This window comes from Sapajus apella, unplaced genomic scaffold (assembly GCF_009761245.1).
Source record: "Sapajus apella isolate SASKATOON/1434 unplaced genomic scaffold, GSC_monkey_1.0 scaffold24, whole genome shotgun sequence".
Classification (NCBI taxonomy): Eukaryota; Metazoa; Chordata; class Mammalia; order Primates; family Cebidae; genus Sapajus; species Sapajus apella.
In genome coordinates this window covers 20,889,328-20,904,657 of record NW_022436964.1, presented here as the reverse complement: position 1 = coordinate 20,904,657, position 15,330 = coordinate 20,889,328, and the positions used below count along the sequence as shown (strand labels likewise).

The following is a 15,330-nucleotide window of genomic DNA, read 5'->3' as shown; positions in this document are numbered from 1 at the left end:
GAGTGGAAAGAAATGCTGTTTATGATGAAAAATGTAAAATAATTTCTTTTTGCACTTTGATTCTTTCCTCAGTAGAACCCAAACATTCATGTTAAATGGAGTTAGTAGGAGGAAGAATCTAATGCATCATATTATTTGATGTAAGGTCAATTATGTTCTACAGTTGGTGTACCGAAAACAAAACCACCCTCTTCAGAATTCTTCTCAAAGTAAAAATTCTTCCCAGTAACTAAATAGCAAAACTGCCTCATTGGCTACAGTTGCTTTTTTGATGGTCCTCTGTGCAGGGACCACTCTCAGTCCACATCACTTGCGTGGCACCTGCTGTGCGATCGAGGATGATTCAGATGGTAGCTTTCTGTCCTTCAGCTCAGTAAATGTCCATCCCATTAGACCCAAGATCTTTTGGTAATGAGTATTTTGTAGTATCCCTTTTGCAATATCAAAAATAATATTTGTAGTTAATATAATCAACTTTTACAAATAAGTTGATTATATTGATGTAATATTCTGATTAACTTAAAGGAGAAATAAAAGGAGAGTGGTTTATAATAAAATGTGTATGTTAATATTTAAGTGTCAAGCATAATGAAGCATTTAGATGGAATATGATTTTCAAAATGTCAGACAGGTCTGGTTAAAGATTCAAACAAAACAAAATACAATTGTTCCTTGATTTACACGATACTTGGAAAAATTCAGTGTATTTATAAATCATATAAAAATGCTTTGTGTTTACATGTAACATAGAGTTAGTTAAGTCCTAGTTAGTTCTAAGTTAAGGCTTAGACAATTAAATAGTTTTTAGCTTGCAAGAATGTCTGTAGGATATTAGAAAGTCATTGGGGATGAGGAGATTGTGTGATATATATGAGTGTCTTGAGCACTGCAGGACTCCCTCACACCTCTGATTCCTGCCCTTGAAATATTTCCACAAATGTCCAAAATGTCTCTGGGGTTGGTACCCCTCCTGAGAACCACAGTTGTAGCTGTCGTCTGGGTCCTTGGCATCCATGCATCACAGAACACATTGAACCCCAGTCCAAATTGTAAACTTTCTGTGAACAATGCTATGTTCACCTTGCTCCTCTTCTATCCCCAGTGCCTGGCTTAAGGTTATTAGTAAATATTTGTTGCAGGAAAAATTGGATGAATAGATGGAAAGATAGATTTTCCTATTCTGTTTTGTGGAACAACTCTTTAGTCTTTTTTTTTTTTTCTCTGTTATGACTTGGGAAGGCTTTAAAAAATTGTCCATGAGATAAAAAGTAGTAGAAATTAGTCTCCTCTTGAATAACAGGTGGTAGGATCAATATGTCTATTTTTACCTGAGTGCCATCTCTGCCGTCATCTGCCTAAACTTTTTGTTAAGCCTGGAGGTGTAAATATAGACATTTATGCTTTTTTTCCTTTCTTTCTAGTGTGGGATGAGTTGGCCTGCTATGAAGAAAACACACGGGATTTTCTTTTCCCTGAGCCCAAGCTGACACCTTTATATCCTAGGAGGTATAGGGAGGTGCTCATGAAGACGGCTCTAGGTTTTCCAGTAAGTGATTCGCCCATCGGCTTCTGTTAGAAGAAAAATTCTTGGGACCTGAACATTTTATTCCTGACAGGGTTTGATGTTTATCTTGGTTAGTACCCCTGCTGTTCTGTTTAGTAGCTGTGTTTAGATGCCCAAATCAAGGTACCAAATTATACTGATTTCCAGTATTGATCTGAGAGGTGGAAGTTTTATCTAATCAGGGTAAAATCATTGCCATATTTACATTGTCACATAGTTATAAAAGCCTCCTTTTGTTGCAGATTAGCAGAGAGACTTGTTTGTTTAGTCATAGCTATTATGACTAAATAGAGTGGCAATAGTAGCTGTGTTACCTCTCATTTATTTTGCGCTTTCAATTTTTTACATAAGATATTTTCCTCCCAACAATTCTCAAGTTAGCCAAGGCAGATATGGTCTCCATTTAACAGGGAGGAAACTGACAGAGGCCCACAAATTTATATTTCTGACGGGATCTTAAAGGATACAGCAGATATTCTGTTGATAATTTAACTCTTAGGAGAACATTATCTGAGCCCAAATTCAAGATATTCATTTTGATGTTGTCTTTGACAATTTCTATCCCGACAGCAACCCTGATGATTTTCTTGACTTTTACATCACTTGAATGATCTCCATTTAAAGGGCCACACCTTTGAGAATTATAAAAAATTTTGATACTCAGCTTTTCTCTTATTATCTCATGAACTGCAATCATTATAATTAGATGAAGTGTTATTGTTTCCACTTTGTTGAGAGTACTGTGTAGAATATATTTAATGTAAGTCAGGACCTCTGTTTCTGTGCAGCTTAACATGACAGAGCTTCTAATACTTCAAATAGCAAACATGCATCAAAGGTTGTCCTAGTCAGAATTCCTAATGACTATAACTCCAAGCCCTTCATTTTCTTTGAGAGTTTAATGAATCTCACCGAAACTATCTTTGTTTATCCAGTATCTTCGTGTATCATTTAAACCCATGGTACATGTGAGAAGCTTGCCTTTAATTATTTTATTTCGAGTTATTGTGATATTGCTCTTTAGAAGCTGAAAGGGAATAAAAACTGATGAGAATCAGGTAGAGGATACTTTGTTATTGTAACTTTGGTTTGCCTAGTTCTCTGTTAAATAGAAGGCATCTACAAACACTGAGCTGGCATGCCGCTAAGTATCAAGATAAGAAGAAACAAACTTTCTTATTTTTTTTGAGTGTTAACTCTGTTTAACTTTATGTTCATAAATAAGAAAAATAACCTGTAGGAGGTTGTATTTATAGTTATTTATAAATGCAGTTAGTCATTAGAGAAAGGGGTTTTTAAACAAATACCTGCATGCATTAGAAGTATTCTTACAATTAAGTTTATCAAGCTGTATTTTAAAAAATTTGTGAAAAGATAGAGGGACTCAATTTCTCTCAACCATTCTATAAAGCAAAATAAAATAAATTGCCATTGCAATGGTTTTTGGAGGGTGGGATCTGATCTTATTTGTTACTCAAAAAATTTTACTTTTGACTGGACTCAGAAGTAAAAGCTCGCAGAGAGGGCAGCCTGCATCTGTTGGCAATCTATCCTGGCATTTTTCTTTGGTCTCTTTCATTCTCTTGGCCAAAAGTTTAGCGTATTCTGCAGCCTTTTTCTCATTTCCCTTAGTAGTCTGTTTCTTCAGAGTAATATGCCAGAGTTTGTGTTACAGGACATGTGGAGTAACAAGACACTGAAACTTGGGTGCTTTGGTTCTAGATTTCTTACCTTCTTTGTTTAAGGCTTTTATTACAATATATTGTCAACTATCATCTTTTTTAGAGTGATTGAAAAGTGCAGTCTTTTCTGCTAGGTCTTTTGGGCTCCAGGTGACAAGGCACCATAGAGTCAGTCAGTCCAAGAATATCCTTCTCTCCTTTTCTGATGATAACCAAGTTGAGAATGATCAGACTGGTGACCACATTGTGACCCTGAACATATTTGTACTTTCTTTTTCCAATTCTCTTTGGTTTATAACAGGAATACCCCTTACACGGTAGCAGGTGGACATGGCCATGGGTCAAGACACCCTGCTTTACAGAGAAAACATGTTTGTCATACCCACCACTGATTTGGATCACATAACCCTCCCATTCTTCACCTAGAGCATCTCAGTAGTAACTTCTGTGGCCATATGCTTTTCATAAAAAGTATGAAGTTTGCTTTCATCATCCCCTTCAATGAGTTTCTCACAGCCAGTGGCTGGAAAGGAAATATTCAGCTTCAACTTCTTTTTTTTTTTTGAGATAGAGTCTTGCTCTATTGTCCAGGCTGCAGTGCAATGGAGCCATCTCGGCTCACTGTACCTCCACCTCCATGGTTCAAGCGATTCTCCTGCCTCAGCTTCCTATAGTCGGATTACAGGTACCCACCACCACGCCTGGCTAATTTTTGTATTTTTAGTAGAGACGAAATTTCACTATGTTGGCCAGGCTAGTCTCAAATGCCTGACCTCAGGTGATCCCCTGCTTTGGCCTCCCAAAGAGCTGGGGTTATAAGCATGAGCTACCATGCCCAGCCTTCAGCTTCATCTTCAATTAGCTGATTACCTCCAAGATACCACAAAAAAGAGCCATCACTTTCATAATAGCTGATGTTCCAGCCTGACCAACATGGTGAAACCTCATCTCTACTAAAAATACAAAAACTAGTTGAGCGTAGTGCCGGATGCCTGTAATCCCAGCTAGTCAGATGCTGAGGCAGGAGAATTGCTTGAACCCAGGAGGCAGAGGTTGCAATGAGCCGAGATCATGCCACTGCACTCCAGCTGGGTGACAAGAGTGAGACTCTGTTTCAAAAAAGAAAAAAAAAGCTGATGTTCACTGTGTGCTACCTGTATACCAGGAACTGTGTTGAGCTCATTACATGGATTATCCTATTCAGTTCTCCTCCACCTTGTGAGGTGGCAGCTATTCTTTCTCCACTTTAATGGAGAAGGAAGCTAGTGTAAAGAGTTTCAGAAATGTATTCAGGGTCACAGAACTGGTGAGCGATGGAGCAGGGATTTTTATGCTGGCCTGTCTGGCTTCAGAGCCTGCGCTCTTACTGACTGAATGATGCTCATTTTTTTTTCTTTTTTCTTTTTTTCTTCGCCTGTCCTTGAATTAGATGCTCATTTTCTTATATTTATTTCAGCCCACTATCTGATTTCTTTTCATTAGTATTGTAAGAAATAAGAATTACATGTACATGAGACAAATCATTCACTTTATTTTCTCCTAATTTATCAATTCATTAATTAGATTTATTTTCTCCATTAGAATGTGGCTTTTTCTTTGTATTTCTGTATTTTGTTGTTTTATTTCACTGGTACTTTAACAGTATTTTTTTATCTCCTGGTGAGATCAATTTTTTTATTTTTTATTTTTGCAATGGTATCTAGTCTCATCTATTAGAGAATAGATAATACTATTATCTCATCTATTAGGTAAATGATAGTAAAAGATAATAATACTGTCTCCCTATGAGGCAGTGAGAAGATTGCACAGTTATCTATTATCGTGTTAGGTTAACATTCACTTTGTAAGGTGAGCAGAAAAAGCATTTTAAAAAGATTATTCTTTATTTTTTTTTGGTGGAATGATTCTAGAAAAATTCTACTGTTAAATCATTTCATTGACCTAATCATTATCACCATCATTCCATTGGTAAGGAGAGTGGACAAGATATAGTCTCTGAATTTCAACTCTAAACTATAATGTTATGCTAAAAGCAGCACTGTATGAAAAAGAAAATACATTATTCTTTATTGTCAGTAAGTCATTGCAAGGAGTGGAGGTCAAATAAGATAAACAAAAAATGTGTTACAGAGTGTGCATTCCTTACCAGCAGGGGACTTCCTTCCTCCTCTCTAGGCAAAGTGGATCAGGAATCTGTTAGGCAGCTGCATGTATAGTGGTTAAGTGTGGAATCAGATTGTCTGAGTTCATTCCCAGTTTTGTCATGAACGGCTGTGAGACTTTGGATAAATTAATCTCTGTGTGCCTTAGTTTACTCATCTGTAAAATGGGACTGTAATAGTACATCACTTATAGGATTATTGTGTTAGATGAGGTAATATATAGGATTTAGCACAATACCTGATAGTTAAGTGTACAATAAATATAAGTTGTTATTATTTATTGTGCCATCATCCAAGAGTTAATACTGTCTCCCTGTGAGGCAATGAGAAGATTGCACAAGTCTGTGGCATGAGAGATGATGTTTTCGGGCTCAGGCCACTGGGCTATGGGGGACCTGGAACTTGACACACGTGTGAGGGTCTTGTGATTCTACCAGTAGCACTGTGGACACTGGAACTCTCCCTGCCTTCTTCATCTGCGCTATCTCATTAACAGGAGATGAGGCTATGCTAGTCATATTATTGTATATTCTTTATCAAATGTCCCTTTGCATTGTCTGAGTCTGTGTAGCATCTTGGCCCCTGTGTTTATATGCCCAAAAATGTTTCCTTGAATTGCCATCGAGGCTTTGCACTCTTGTGTGCATACTGTGCATTCTACAGGCAAAATAAAAAGGAGTTAAAGATGTAGGTTGTACCTGTAAGGACTTGTATAGACAGGCTAGGTACACATGAATGAATAAATGCACAGGAAACAAGCTGACTAGCTGATTCACAAGGCCCCTCGAGAGGTAGCATGGGGAAATGTAAAGAGCGTAGTTTTGCATTTCAGCAGAGTGTCAGATCCTGCTCTGCCCACCTGAGTGACATTGGGCATACTATTAAACCTCTCCAAGCCTGTTCCCTCCTGTGTAAAATGGGGATACAGTAGTCTACTACACAGGTTATATGAGGATTAGATGAGATTATGCCTCTGGAAATCCTTAATAGCACATGTAATAAATATCCAATTTGACTTCCTTTCCTTCGAGGGCTTTAGTTGGGGTAAACCCTTTTTGGAAGCACCTTGACTATAAGTTTTATAAATGAAATGAAATATTAGAGGCTGGAGGGAGAGACTACTATGGGCTTACTTGGAGGAATTAGAGTGAGACCAGACATTGAGAGATGGGCAAAATTTGGATGGAAAAGAAGAGAAGGAAGGCGCCCCGGGGCAAGAGGTAACTTGACCAAGTGGTGTTTTCTAGGGGAGAGTAGAGCAGAGAGGTCATGAAGAGGGGCCACAGGTGAGTTGATGGGGTCAGATGGAGACAGCGTAATTTAGTCAGATCCTGGTCCTGTCCCTGTGGTGCCATTTATAAGCCTTGTACATTTCAGAAAGTTGCTTTAATGTCTCTTTAAGCCTCATTTTTTGGGGGAAAGCAATTGTATTTTACAAATTATTATACAACAAATTGATGCTTTTTTGGTCTACAGTTCTATAAATTTTAATACATGTATAGATTCATAAAGCTACTGCTATGATAAGGATATAAAACAATCCCGTCACTCCTAAAATGCCCTCATGTTACCCCTTTATAGGCACACCCTTCCCCGACCCTAAGTACTAGTCTTTTCTCCATCACTGTAGTTTTGTTTTTTTGAGAATGTCACATAAGTGGAATCATACAGCCTGTAACCTTTTGTGACTGGCTTTTCTTACTTAGAAGAATGCTATTGAGATCCATCCATGTAGTTGTGTGTGTCAGTCATTTGTTCCTTGTTATTGCCAAGTAGCTTCCGTTACGTAAATCACCACAGTTCATCTATTCACCCATGAAGGACAATTGGATTGTTTCTAGTTTTTGGCCATTTTTTAGTTTTGTCATCTACAAAATACGATGATTATAATAATTGTACCTACCTTATAGGATTATAAGAACTAAACAGGATAGGGCATATATATATATATATATATGTATATCCTGTATATATACATATATATACATATATACATATGTATATATGTATACATATATACATACATATATGTATGTATGTATGTATATAAAACACAATATGGTACTGAGGACAAAAATAGAAGTATCAAATCAATGAAACAAAATGAATTTGGAATTAGATTTAATACATATAAGTATCTGGTATGAGCTATAAAGCAAGTTTTTCAAAGCAGGTAGGTAAAGAGGAAGACTCTCTATTCACACCTCTCCCTAGGTAATCTCATGTAATTCCATGCTCCTGTGTTTTAAATAGAGTAGCTAACATCATGGACACTGGAGCTGGAATGCCTGGGTTCAATTAATAGCATTTAGTACTAGATGGACAAGTTACTTAAAACTGTGTCTTAGTTGAGGAGATACTATTATAAAACCTGTCTCATGGGGTTGTGTTAGGAGTAGATGAGTTAATATGTACAAATTACTTAGGCCTGGCTCTGATCCATAATATACGTTACATAAGTGTTTAGCTATTTTTATTACAGATATATTTTAGATAATGTGTGTGGATTATGCCAACCACATAGAAGAGTAGTTAGATTCTTGTATGATTTCAAGTTAGAATGAGATGGCCAAATAACTGTTTCTAGTAATTTTATTTGCTTTTTTATGCTGTTTTATTTTCAGGGCATTGCTCCCAAAATAGAGTTTTCTACAAGGACAGCCATCAGAGAATGTGTGTTTCTGCACAGAAACAGATTTCTTGTAAGTACAATAAAAAATCTAGTGATAGAAATGACCGGATTTTTTTTTTTTCAAATTTAAAGAATTTTTGCCCAAACTCAGTTATCAAGTTTACATAAAACTAAACAAGAAGAAACCTGGAAAGTTTTTAGCAGGTTTAAATTTCTGTAATTCAAACTGTTTGCTCAGCCAGTCATATTAGAGTATGTTTGGCACATATGTTTGGTAGCATGATATAGCTGGAAGCAGGGTGATTCCGAAGCTAAAATCACAACTCAGCTACTTGGCTTTTGTTGTTGTTCTATGACTTTTACTTTTTTGTTGTTGTTTTTTCTTGAGACGGAATTTCGCCCTTTTGCCCAGGCTGGAGTGCAATGGCGCGTTCTCCGCTCACTGCAACTTCCACCTTCTGGTTTCAAGGGATTCTCCTGCCTTAGCTTCCGGAGTAGCTGGGCCATCAGGCGCCTGCCACCACGTGCCACTAATGTTTGTATTTTTAGTAGAGACGGGTTTCACCATGTTGGCCAGGCTGGTCTCACTCAAAGTCCTGACCTCGTGATCCGCCCGCTTTGGCCTCTCAAAGTGCTGGTATTACAGGTGTGAGCCACTGAGCCCCGCCGACTTTTGATCTTATGAACAATAGTTTCCATCTTTCTTTTTTTAAAAATTAAAAAATTTTAGGCTGGGCATGGTAGCTCACGCCTGTAATCCCAGCACTTTGGGAGTCCGAGGCGGGTGGATCACTTGAGGTCAGGAGTTACAGAAGAGCCTGGGCAACATGGTGAAACCCCATCTCTACCAAAAATACAAAGATTAGCTGGGCTTGGTGGCATGCACCTGTAGCCTCAGCTACTTGGGAGGCTTACCTAGGAGAATCACTTGAGCCCAGAATGTCAAGGCTGCAGTGAGCTGAGATGGTTCCACTGTACTTCAGCCTGGGTTACAGAGTGAGACCCCATCTAAAAAAACAAAAAACAATAAATAAATAAAATAAAAATTTTAAATTAAAAAAATTTTTTTTTTTCCTTTTTTGAGACGGAGTCTCAAGTCTCACTCTGTTGCCAGGCTGGAGTGTAGTTGCCCGATCTTGGCTCACTGCAACCTCCACTTCCCATGTTCAAGCGATTCTCCTGCCTCAGCCTCCCGAGTAGCTGGGACTACAAGCATGTGCCACCACGCCCAGCTAATTTTTGTATTTTTAGTAGAATTGGGGTTTCACCGTGGCTTGACCTTGTGATCTGCCCACTTCTGCCTCCTAAAGTGCTGGGATTACAGACATGAGCCACTGCACTTGGCCAGAAATTTTAATTTTTTATGGATATATAGTACCTGTGTATATTTATGGCATACATGAGATATTTTGATATAGGCATACAGTGTGTAATAATCACATCAAAGTAAATGAGGTATCCATCACCTAAAACATTTATCATTTGAGTTACAAACAATTCAATTATATTATTTTAGTTACTTTAAAATTTACAATTAAATTACTATTGACTATAGTCCATGTTGTGCTATCAAATACTAGATCTTATTCAGTCTATTTTTTTTTGTACTCATTAACCATCTTCCCCACCCCTCACTAACTACCCTTCCCATCCTCTGGTAACTCTCATTCTACTCTCTGTCTCCATGAGTTCAGTTGTTTTAATGTTTAGCTCCCGCAAATAAGTGAGAACATGTGATGTTTGTCTTTCTGTGCCTGGCTTATTTCACTTGATATAATGACCTCAACTTCCATCCATGTTGTTACAAGACAAGATCTCATTCTTTTTTGTGGCTGAATAGTACTCCATTGTGTGTATATATTTCCTTTATCCATTCGTCTGTTGATGGACACTTAGGTTGATTTCAAATCTTGGCTATTGTGAATAATGCTGCAGTAAACATGGGGCCATCTTTTTTTTTTTCCACATGGACTCTGGTGTTAATTACACTCGGGGGAGAGGTGAGGTCACTCGGTCCAGTGGTGGCCGCAGTGTGGGGCTGGCTGTGCACCCGTAGTACAGACGCATGGGGTCCTCAGCCCGGGCACTGTGTGACTGGAAGAACACAGCCTCCTTGTGGCCACACTTCTGGCACGGGTGGTCCTCGGTCTGCGGCAACCTGGGGTCCTGGGACACGTCGGCGATAATCTGGGTCAGTTCGTCCACTTCGTGCGTGATCTTGTTGACATAGATGCAGCTGTTGTCAGCCTCCTGCTGGTAATCACAGTTCCGGCACGCATAGAACAGAATGCGGTTCTCCTTGTCTTTCTTGGGGTATAGCATGTTTTTACATTCCTGGCAGAAGCGAATACCCACGAAGCCCAGCTCGTAGGTCCCGTTGGGCTCCATGGCGACTGCAAACCTGTGCTTGCTCCGCCGTGCTACAGGTCGCCAGAGGGGCCAGGCCTAGGTGCTTCGCCAAAAGAGGGCGGTGCTGCGCACACGTGCTGTGTCTCCCTTCTCTCCGCGCAAAGGTTTCATTGCTTGCTTCAGTCTTTTGATACCCTAGAGTAATTGCTTCCATTTTTTGGGCATCACCGCCTCAGTTTACAGAATAGTATGGATCTGGCGTCAGAGCCCGGAAAACGATGAGCATCGTAAACTGCCTAACGCTGAGCATCCAGGGCAAAAGCCACAGAGCTTGCTTGGCCAAAGGCCAGTGCGCATGCGCGAGTTTACGCTGCGCGGACGGAGTGAGCTCTTGCCAGTTCTTCCTCTTGGCTACAGTCTTTGCCCCGCCGGGGCCATCTTTCTTTTGCTGAGGCTGACACTCAGAGTTGTATTCGTGGTCCATCTTTGGTAAGCATGATGGGTCTTAGGGCATCCATGTGTACTACCTCAATTTTACTGTCTTCTTCAGTCCTGGTGTCCCCTCACCCCAATTTCTTTCTGTTTTGCTTTTACCTTATTGTTTACAATGTTGTTGCCATTTAAAATACTTTCTAGACAAGATGGAGAAGAAATAAAGGTAGTGTGTGAAACTTTGGGACAGGGTAAAGTAAAACCTGTAAGTGAAACAAAATGCTTATCCCAGATCCCATGTATGGTCATAGAAAAGACCTTGAAAATGTGGGCTGTGTGTTAAGGAATATTGAATGAGAAGAGCCAATAATCTGTACAAATCTATCAATCCTCTTAGCATAATAACTCATATAATGGGAGACCAATGATTAATTTTAAGGAAGGCATTATCTGCTTTTGGTTTATCCTTATTTATTCTGTCATCTCACCAATTTATTTGTGTTGTGTTTATAGCAGTTGTTCAGTGTTTCTTTCTCTTCCATTCTACCATTTAAATTCTATTCCTAGTATAGGTCTTCCTTTCAGTGTTAACTTTTTAAACAAATAGGTTTTCTTTTTTCTTGAACTCCTGACCACAAGAGATCCTCTGCTTCAGCCTCCCAAAGTATTGGGATTACAGACATGAGCTACCACATTCAGTCTGTTTTTTTCTTAAAACAAAATATCACTTTATTTTAGAAAATTAGAAAACAAAGATAAATAAGCAAAAAGGGCCAAAAATTTTAAAAACCTGTCTCATTCTTGCCATTTAGAGATCAGCATTAATGTTTTTTGGTATATTCTGTATACACATACATACTTTTACAAAAGATTGAGATCACGATGCAGTGCATATTATTTTGTACCCTTCTTTTTTCTTTTTTCCCTAAGACATCGTTGCTTTGGAATGTACCCTTCTTTTTTCATTTAATTTATCATGAACATTTTCTCATGTCCCCAAGTATTCTTATGCCAGACAATTTTTTGTGGCTTCCTAGTATTCCATATGGAAATACTATAATCTGGCCGCTCTTTTCCTTTTGTTGAGCACTTAATCAATATATCAGTAACGGTCCAGTCAGGAAGCCATACCAAACTTGTGATTGTAACAGAAAGGTTTAATTTTTAAAAATTGCTGGTGGGGCGCAGTGGCTCATGCCTGTAATCTCAGCACTTTGGGAGGCCGAAGCGGGTGATCACGAGGTTAGGAGATCAAGACCATCCTGGCCAACATGGTGAAACCTCGTCTCTACTAAAAATATAAAAATTATCTGGGCGTGGTGGTGAGTGCCTGTAATCCCAGCTACTTAGGAGGCTGAGGCAGGAGAATCACTTGAACCAGGGAATCAGGAGGTTGCAGTGAGCCGAGATTGCACCACTGCACTCTAGTCTGGGAACAGAGTGAGACTCTGTCTCAAAGAAAAAGGAAAAAAATGGCTAAACGGGTTGGAAGACTGAAAGCTAAAAGGGGAACGCTGAAATGACAGAGTAACTGCAGGAAGCAGCTTCCACCTTTAGGGCTGGGAAAACAAAGGGAAGATGTTGGTTCAGGAAGAACACAGAAGCTTAAAGAAGAGACTGCAGAAATGGGACCCAGACCTCTGAAGAGGGGCTGTTTTCCTGGATGCTTCTTCAGGAATTCAAAGGGGGGACTCTGATGAGCTGCGACTCAGATCTCTAAGGAGGGTCACTGCTCACTGCTGGTGCCACAGGAGCTTGGAGGAAGGTTCCTGTGATGCTAAATGCAAATCTGAATATGGGGCTTTGGCCAGCTGCTGCTGGTATATCTGAGGGGGTGCAATGAGGCTAGTTCTGGCATAATAGGGGAAAGGCTGTAATGTGGAGCCATTTGCAGCTGTCCAGGCGAACAATGGTTGCTGGAATGATGCTAACAGGAATAGAATGCAAAACTGAAAGTAGCCAGTCACCATAGCTCCTCCAGCCTTGCACTTTCTCTAGCACCCTCTAGTGGCAGAGGCTAAAGAGACCAGCTGGAAAAGCAAAAAGAGGGTTTGTAGAGTCCCTGGACCAGTCTCATATGGCCGAGGTGGATTTGCAAGTGAGCGCAATTGCTTACTCACTAATACAGTTGATTTCTAACTTTTAAACTATCATAAGCATTTTTGTAGATATACATATAGCCATAGTTATTTCCTTATAATACATTCCTGGAAGTGAAATTGCCAGACCCCAGTGTGTGTCAAATTCTTTATCATCTATTGGAGGTGTCTGACACTTTCTAACTTTCCCCTATTATAAATGAAGCTAACTGTTAATTAGTTGAATACATTATACTAGCAAGTTATAAATACTACTGATGTTAAACTGAACAGGAACAAAAATTAGAGAAATGTCCTTCCTTAAATTTATGTTTTATATATCTGAGATGTCCAGTTTTCTACCTTAATTTGTAAAAGTTCAATTAAATACAGTTATATTCTGATAGAATTTTCTTCTTTTCTTTGTTTATTTTAAAAAATATTCTTTTTTGTTTGTTTATTTCAGGAAGAAAGACATGAGTCACGAAGGCCTTTATTTACATCACATGAACCAATATTAAATACTATAAAGATGAAACCAAAGGAGAATAATCTCAATAGACTGCCCAAAGGCATGCAAGCCCGGGCTCCCTCTCCATATTCTACCAGGCGTTTCTTCCAGGACCAGCCAGCTCAGTTGAACCTTGGAAATAATTTCAAAATCTTTGGAGGAAGCAAGCCTCCATTCGTTGTTAGACATGTGAGCCTAAAATTATTTTTTAGAGTACTTTGCAATAGTGAGGATGTGGATGAGTGTGGAATAAAGGAAGATTGAGCTATAAAAACAAATGAGTAATATTAAATAAAAAGGGACTTCAAATTGAATAATAATTGTGATTAAATTATGTTAATTTCCTAGATCATTGTCAGGAAACTCCTAGAAAGGTACCTTTACAGGGGATTTGCTCAGTAAATGTCAGCCATCCCTATTTTTAATTTTTGAAAATTATTAACAGAGTATAATGATAACTTGCCATTATCCTGAAGAGTCAATGAACTGACAGAGGTTGAAAACACATAGCTAAGGTTGGCATGCACTCTGTATCAGTCCAGAACTAAAGCTTCATCAGTTTTAGAGAAAACTGCCTGAGTTTTCTTTCTTTTTCTTTTTCTTTTTTTTTTTTTGAGAAGGAGTCTTGCTCTGTTGCCCAGGCTGTAGTGCAGCGGCATGATCTCGGCTCATGGCATTCTCCACTGCCCAGGTTCAAGCAACTCCCCTGACTTAGTCTCCTGAATTTTCTTAATGAGATTGGTGCTCAGTGGCCATACTTTGAAAAGCCAGAAAAGTTTGTTTGCAGGAAGAAGCAATGTTGTGGCATATTCAAAGCCCTTAATTAAAGTCATCTTAGATTTTGCCCTCAGGTAGTGGACAAATTTAATCACACTAGTTCTCTTAGTCTCTTTACAATTTTTTTTTTTTTTTTGAGATGGAGTCTTTCTCTGTCACCCAGGCTAGAGTGCAGTGACATGATCTCAGCTCACTGCAACCTCCGCCTTTTGGGTTCAAGTGACTCTCCTGCCTCAGCCTCCTGAGTAGTTGGGATTATAGGTGCCCACCACCATACCTGGCTAATTTTTGTATTTTTAGTAGAGATGAGGTTTCACCATGTTGATCAGGCTGGTCTCGAACTCCTGACCTCAAATGATCCACCCGCCTCAGTCTCCCCAAGTACTGGGATTACAGCATGAGCCACTGCACGCGGCCTACAAATTTTTTGCTACTATAAACGTAATGGAAAACATAGAAAAGTTCAAGAAAAAAATTATCCATTGGCTTACCAGTATAATAAAATCATTGTTTGATTTAATTTGACGCAATTTCTCTGCCTTATTTTTGCATTCATAGGCTTAATTTTTTCCACAAAGTTGTAATTTTACTGTATGTATAGATTAGTTTTCCTATATATTCCAATTAACATTATATTAAAAATTTTCTGTATTATTTCATAGTCTACATGAACACAATTTCATGTTCTATTTAATGACTTATGCTCCAGAATGTTAACTATTGATAGTATCATTACATTGCTATTTTGATTTAAAGCCACCCCTGTTAATGTTTATGTATTAGACAGAGACTGTGAAGTGTAGTAAGTCTTGAAGTGAAGGTGCTGTTGAGATGACTGTATGTAGAGTTGGTTTGTAGGTAGAACAGAGCTGTTTGGCTAGAAACTGCTGAACAGCTACCTACAAAAAATATACAACAGCTGTTGTCTTGGAGGCCTGGGTAATGACATCTGGCTAAAAATCTAACGACCAATCTTTAAACATGGCACCATAAAATATCTAATTGAGTTCATTTATTTCATTTTATTGAAAATAAATCTGATTTACTTGATTTGATGCAAATTATTATAAAATACAACTTCAGTCCATGCCATTATGAACTAAGTAACCTTAAAATCTTGGTAGATTTCTTAAGGGATTAAAA

The 15,330-nt window shown here is 38.7% G+C and overlaps 1 protein-coding gene and 1 pseudogene across 6 annotated transcripts in view; one reads left to right on the top strand and one right to left on the bottom strand.

Moving 5' to 3' along the window:
- Window positions 1-15,330, top strand: part of SPATA6L (spermatogenesis associated 6 like) — a 60,484-nt gene that overhangs the window by 30,129 nt on the left and 15,025 nt on the right. For 4 of the 6 annotated variants that reach the window (XM_032291038.1, XM_032291042.1, XM_032291041.1 and 1 more), the window contains 3 exons: window positions 1,422-1,546; window positions 8,033-8,110; window positions 13,366-13,599. In XM_032291038.1, the coding sequence (XP_032146929.1) occupies window positions 1,422-1,546; window positions 8,033-8,110; window positions 13,366-13,599 (437 nt within the window). Of the gene's footprint in view, window positions 1-1,421; window positions 1,547-8,032; window positions 8,111-12,240; window positions 12,505-13,363; window positions 13,600-15,330 lie in introns of those variants that run through there. The other 2 variants (XM_032291039.1, XM_032291044.1) reach the window with 2 other exon arrangements.
- On the bottom strand, window positions 10,008-10,813 carry LOC116559867 (annotated as a pseudogene).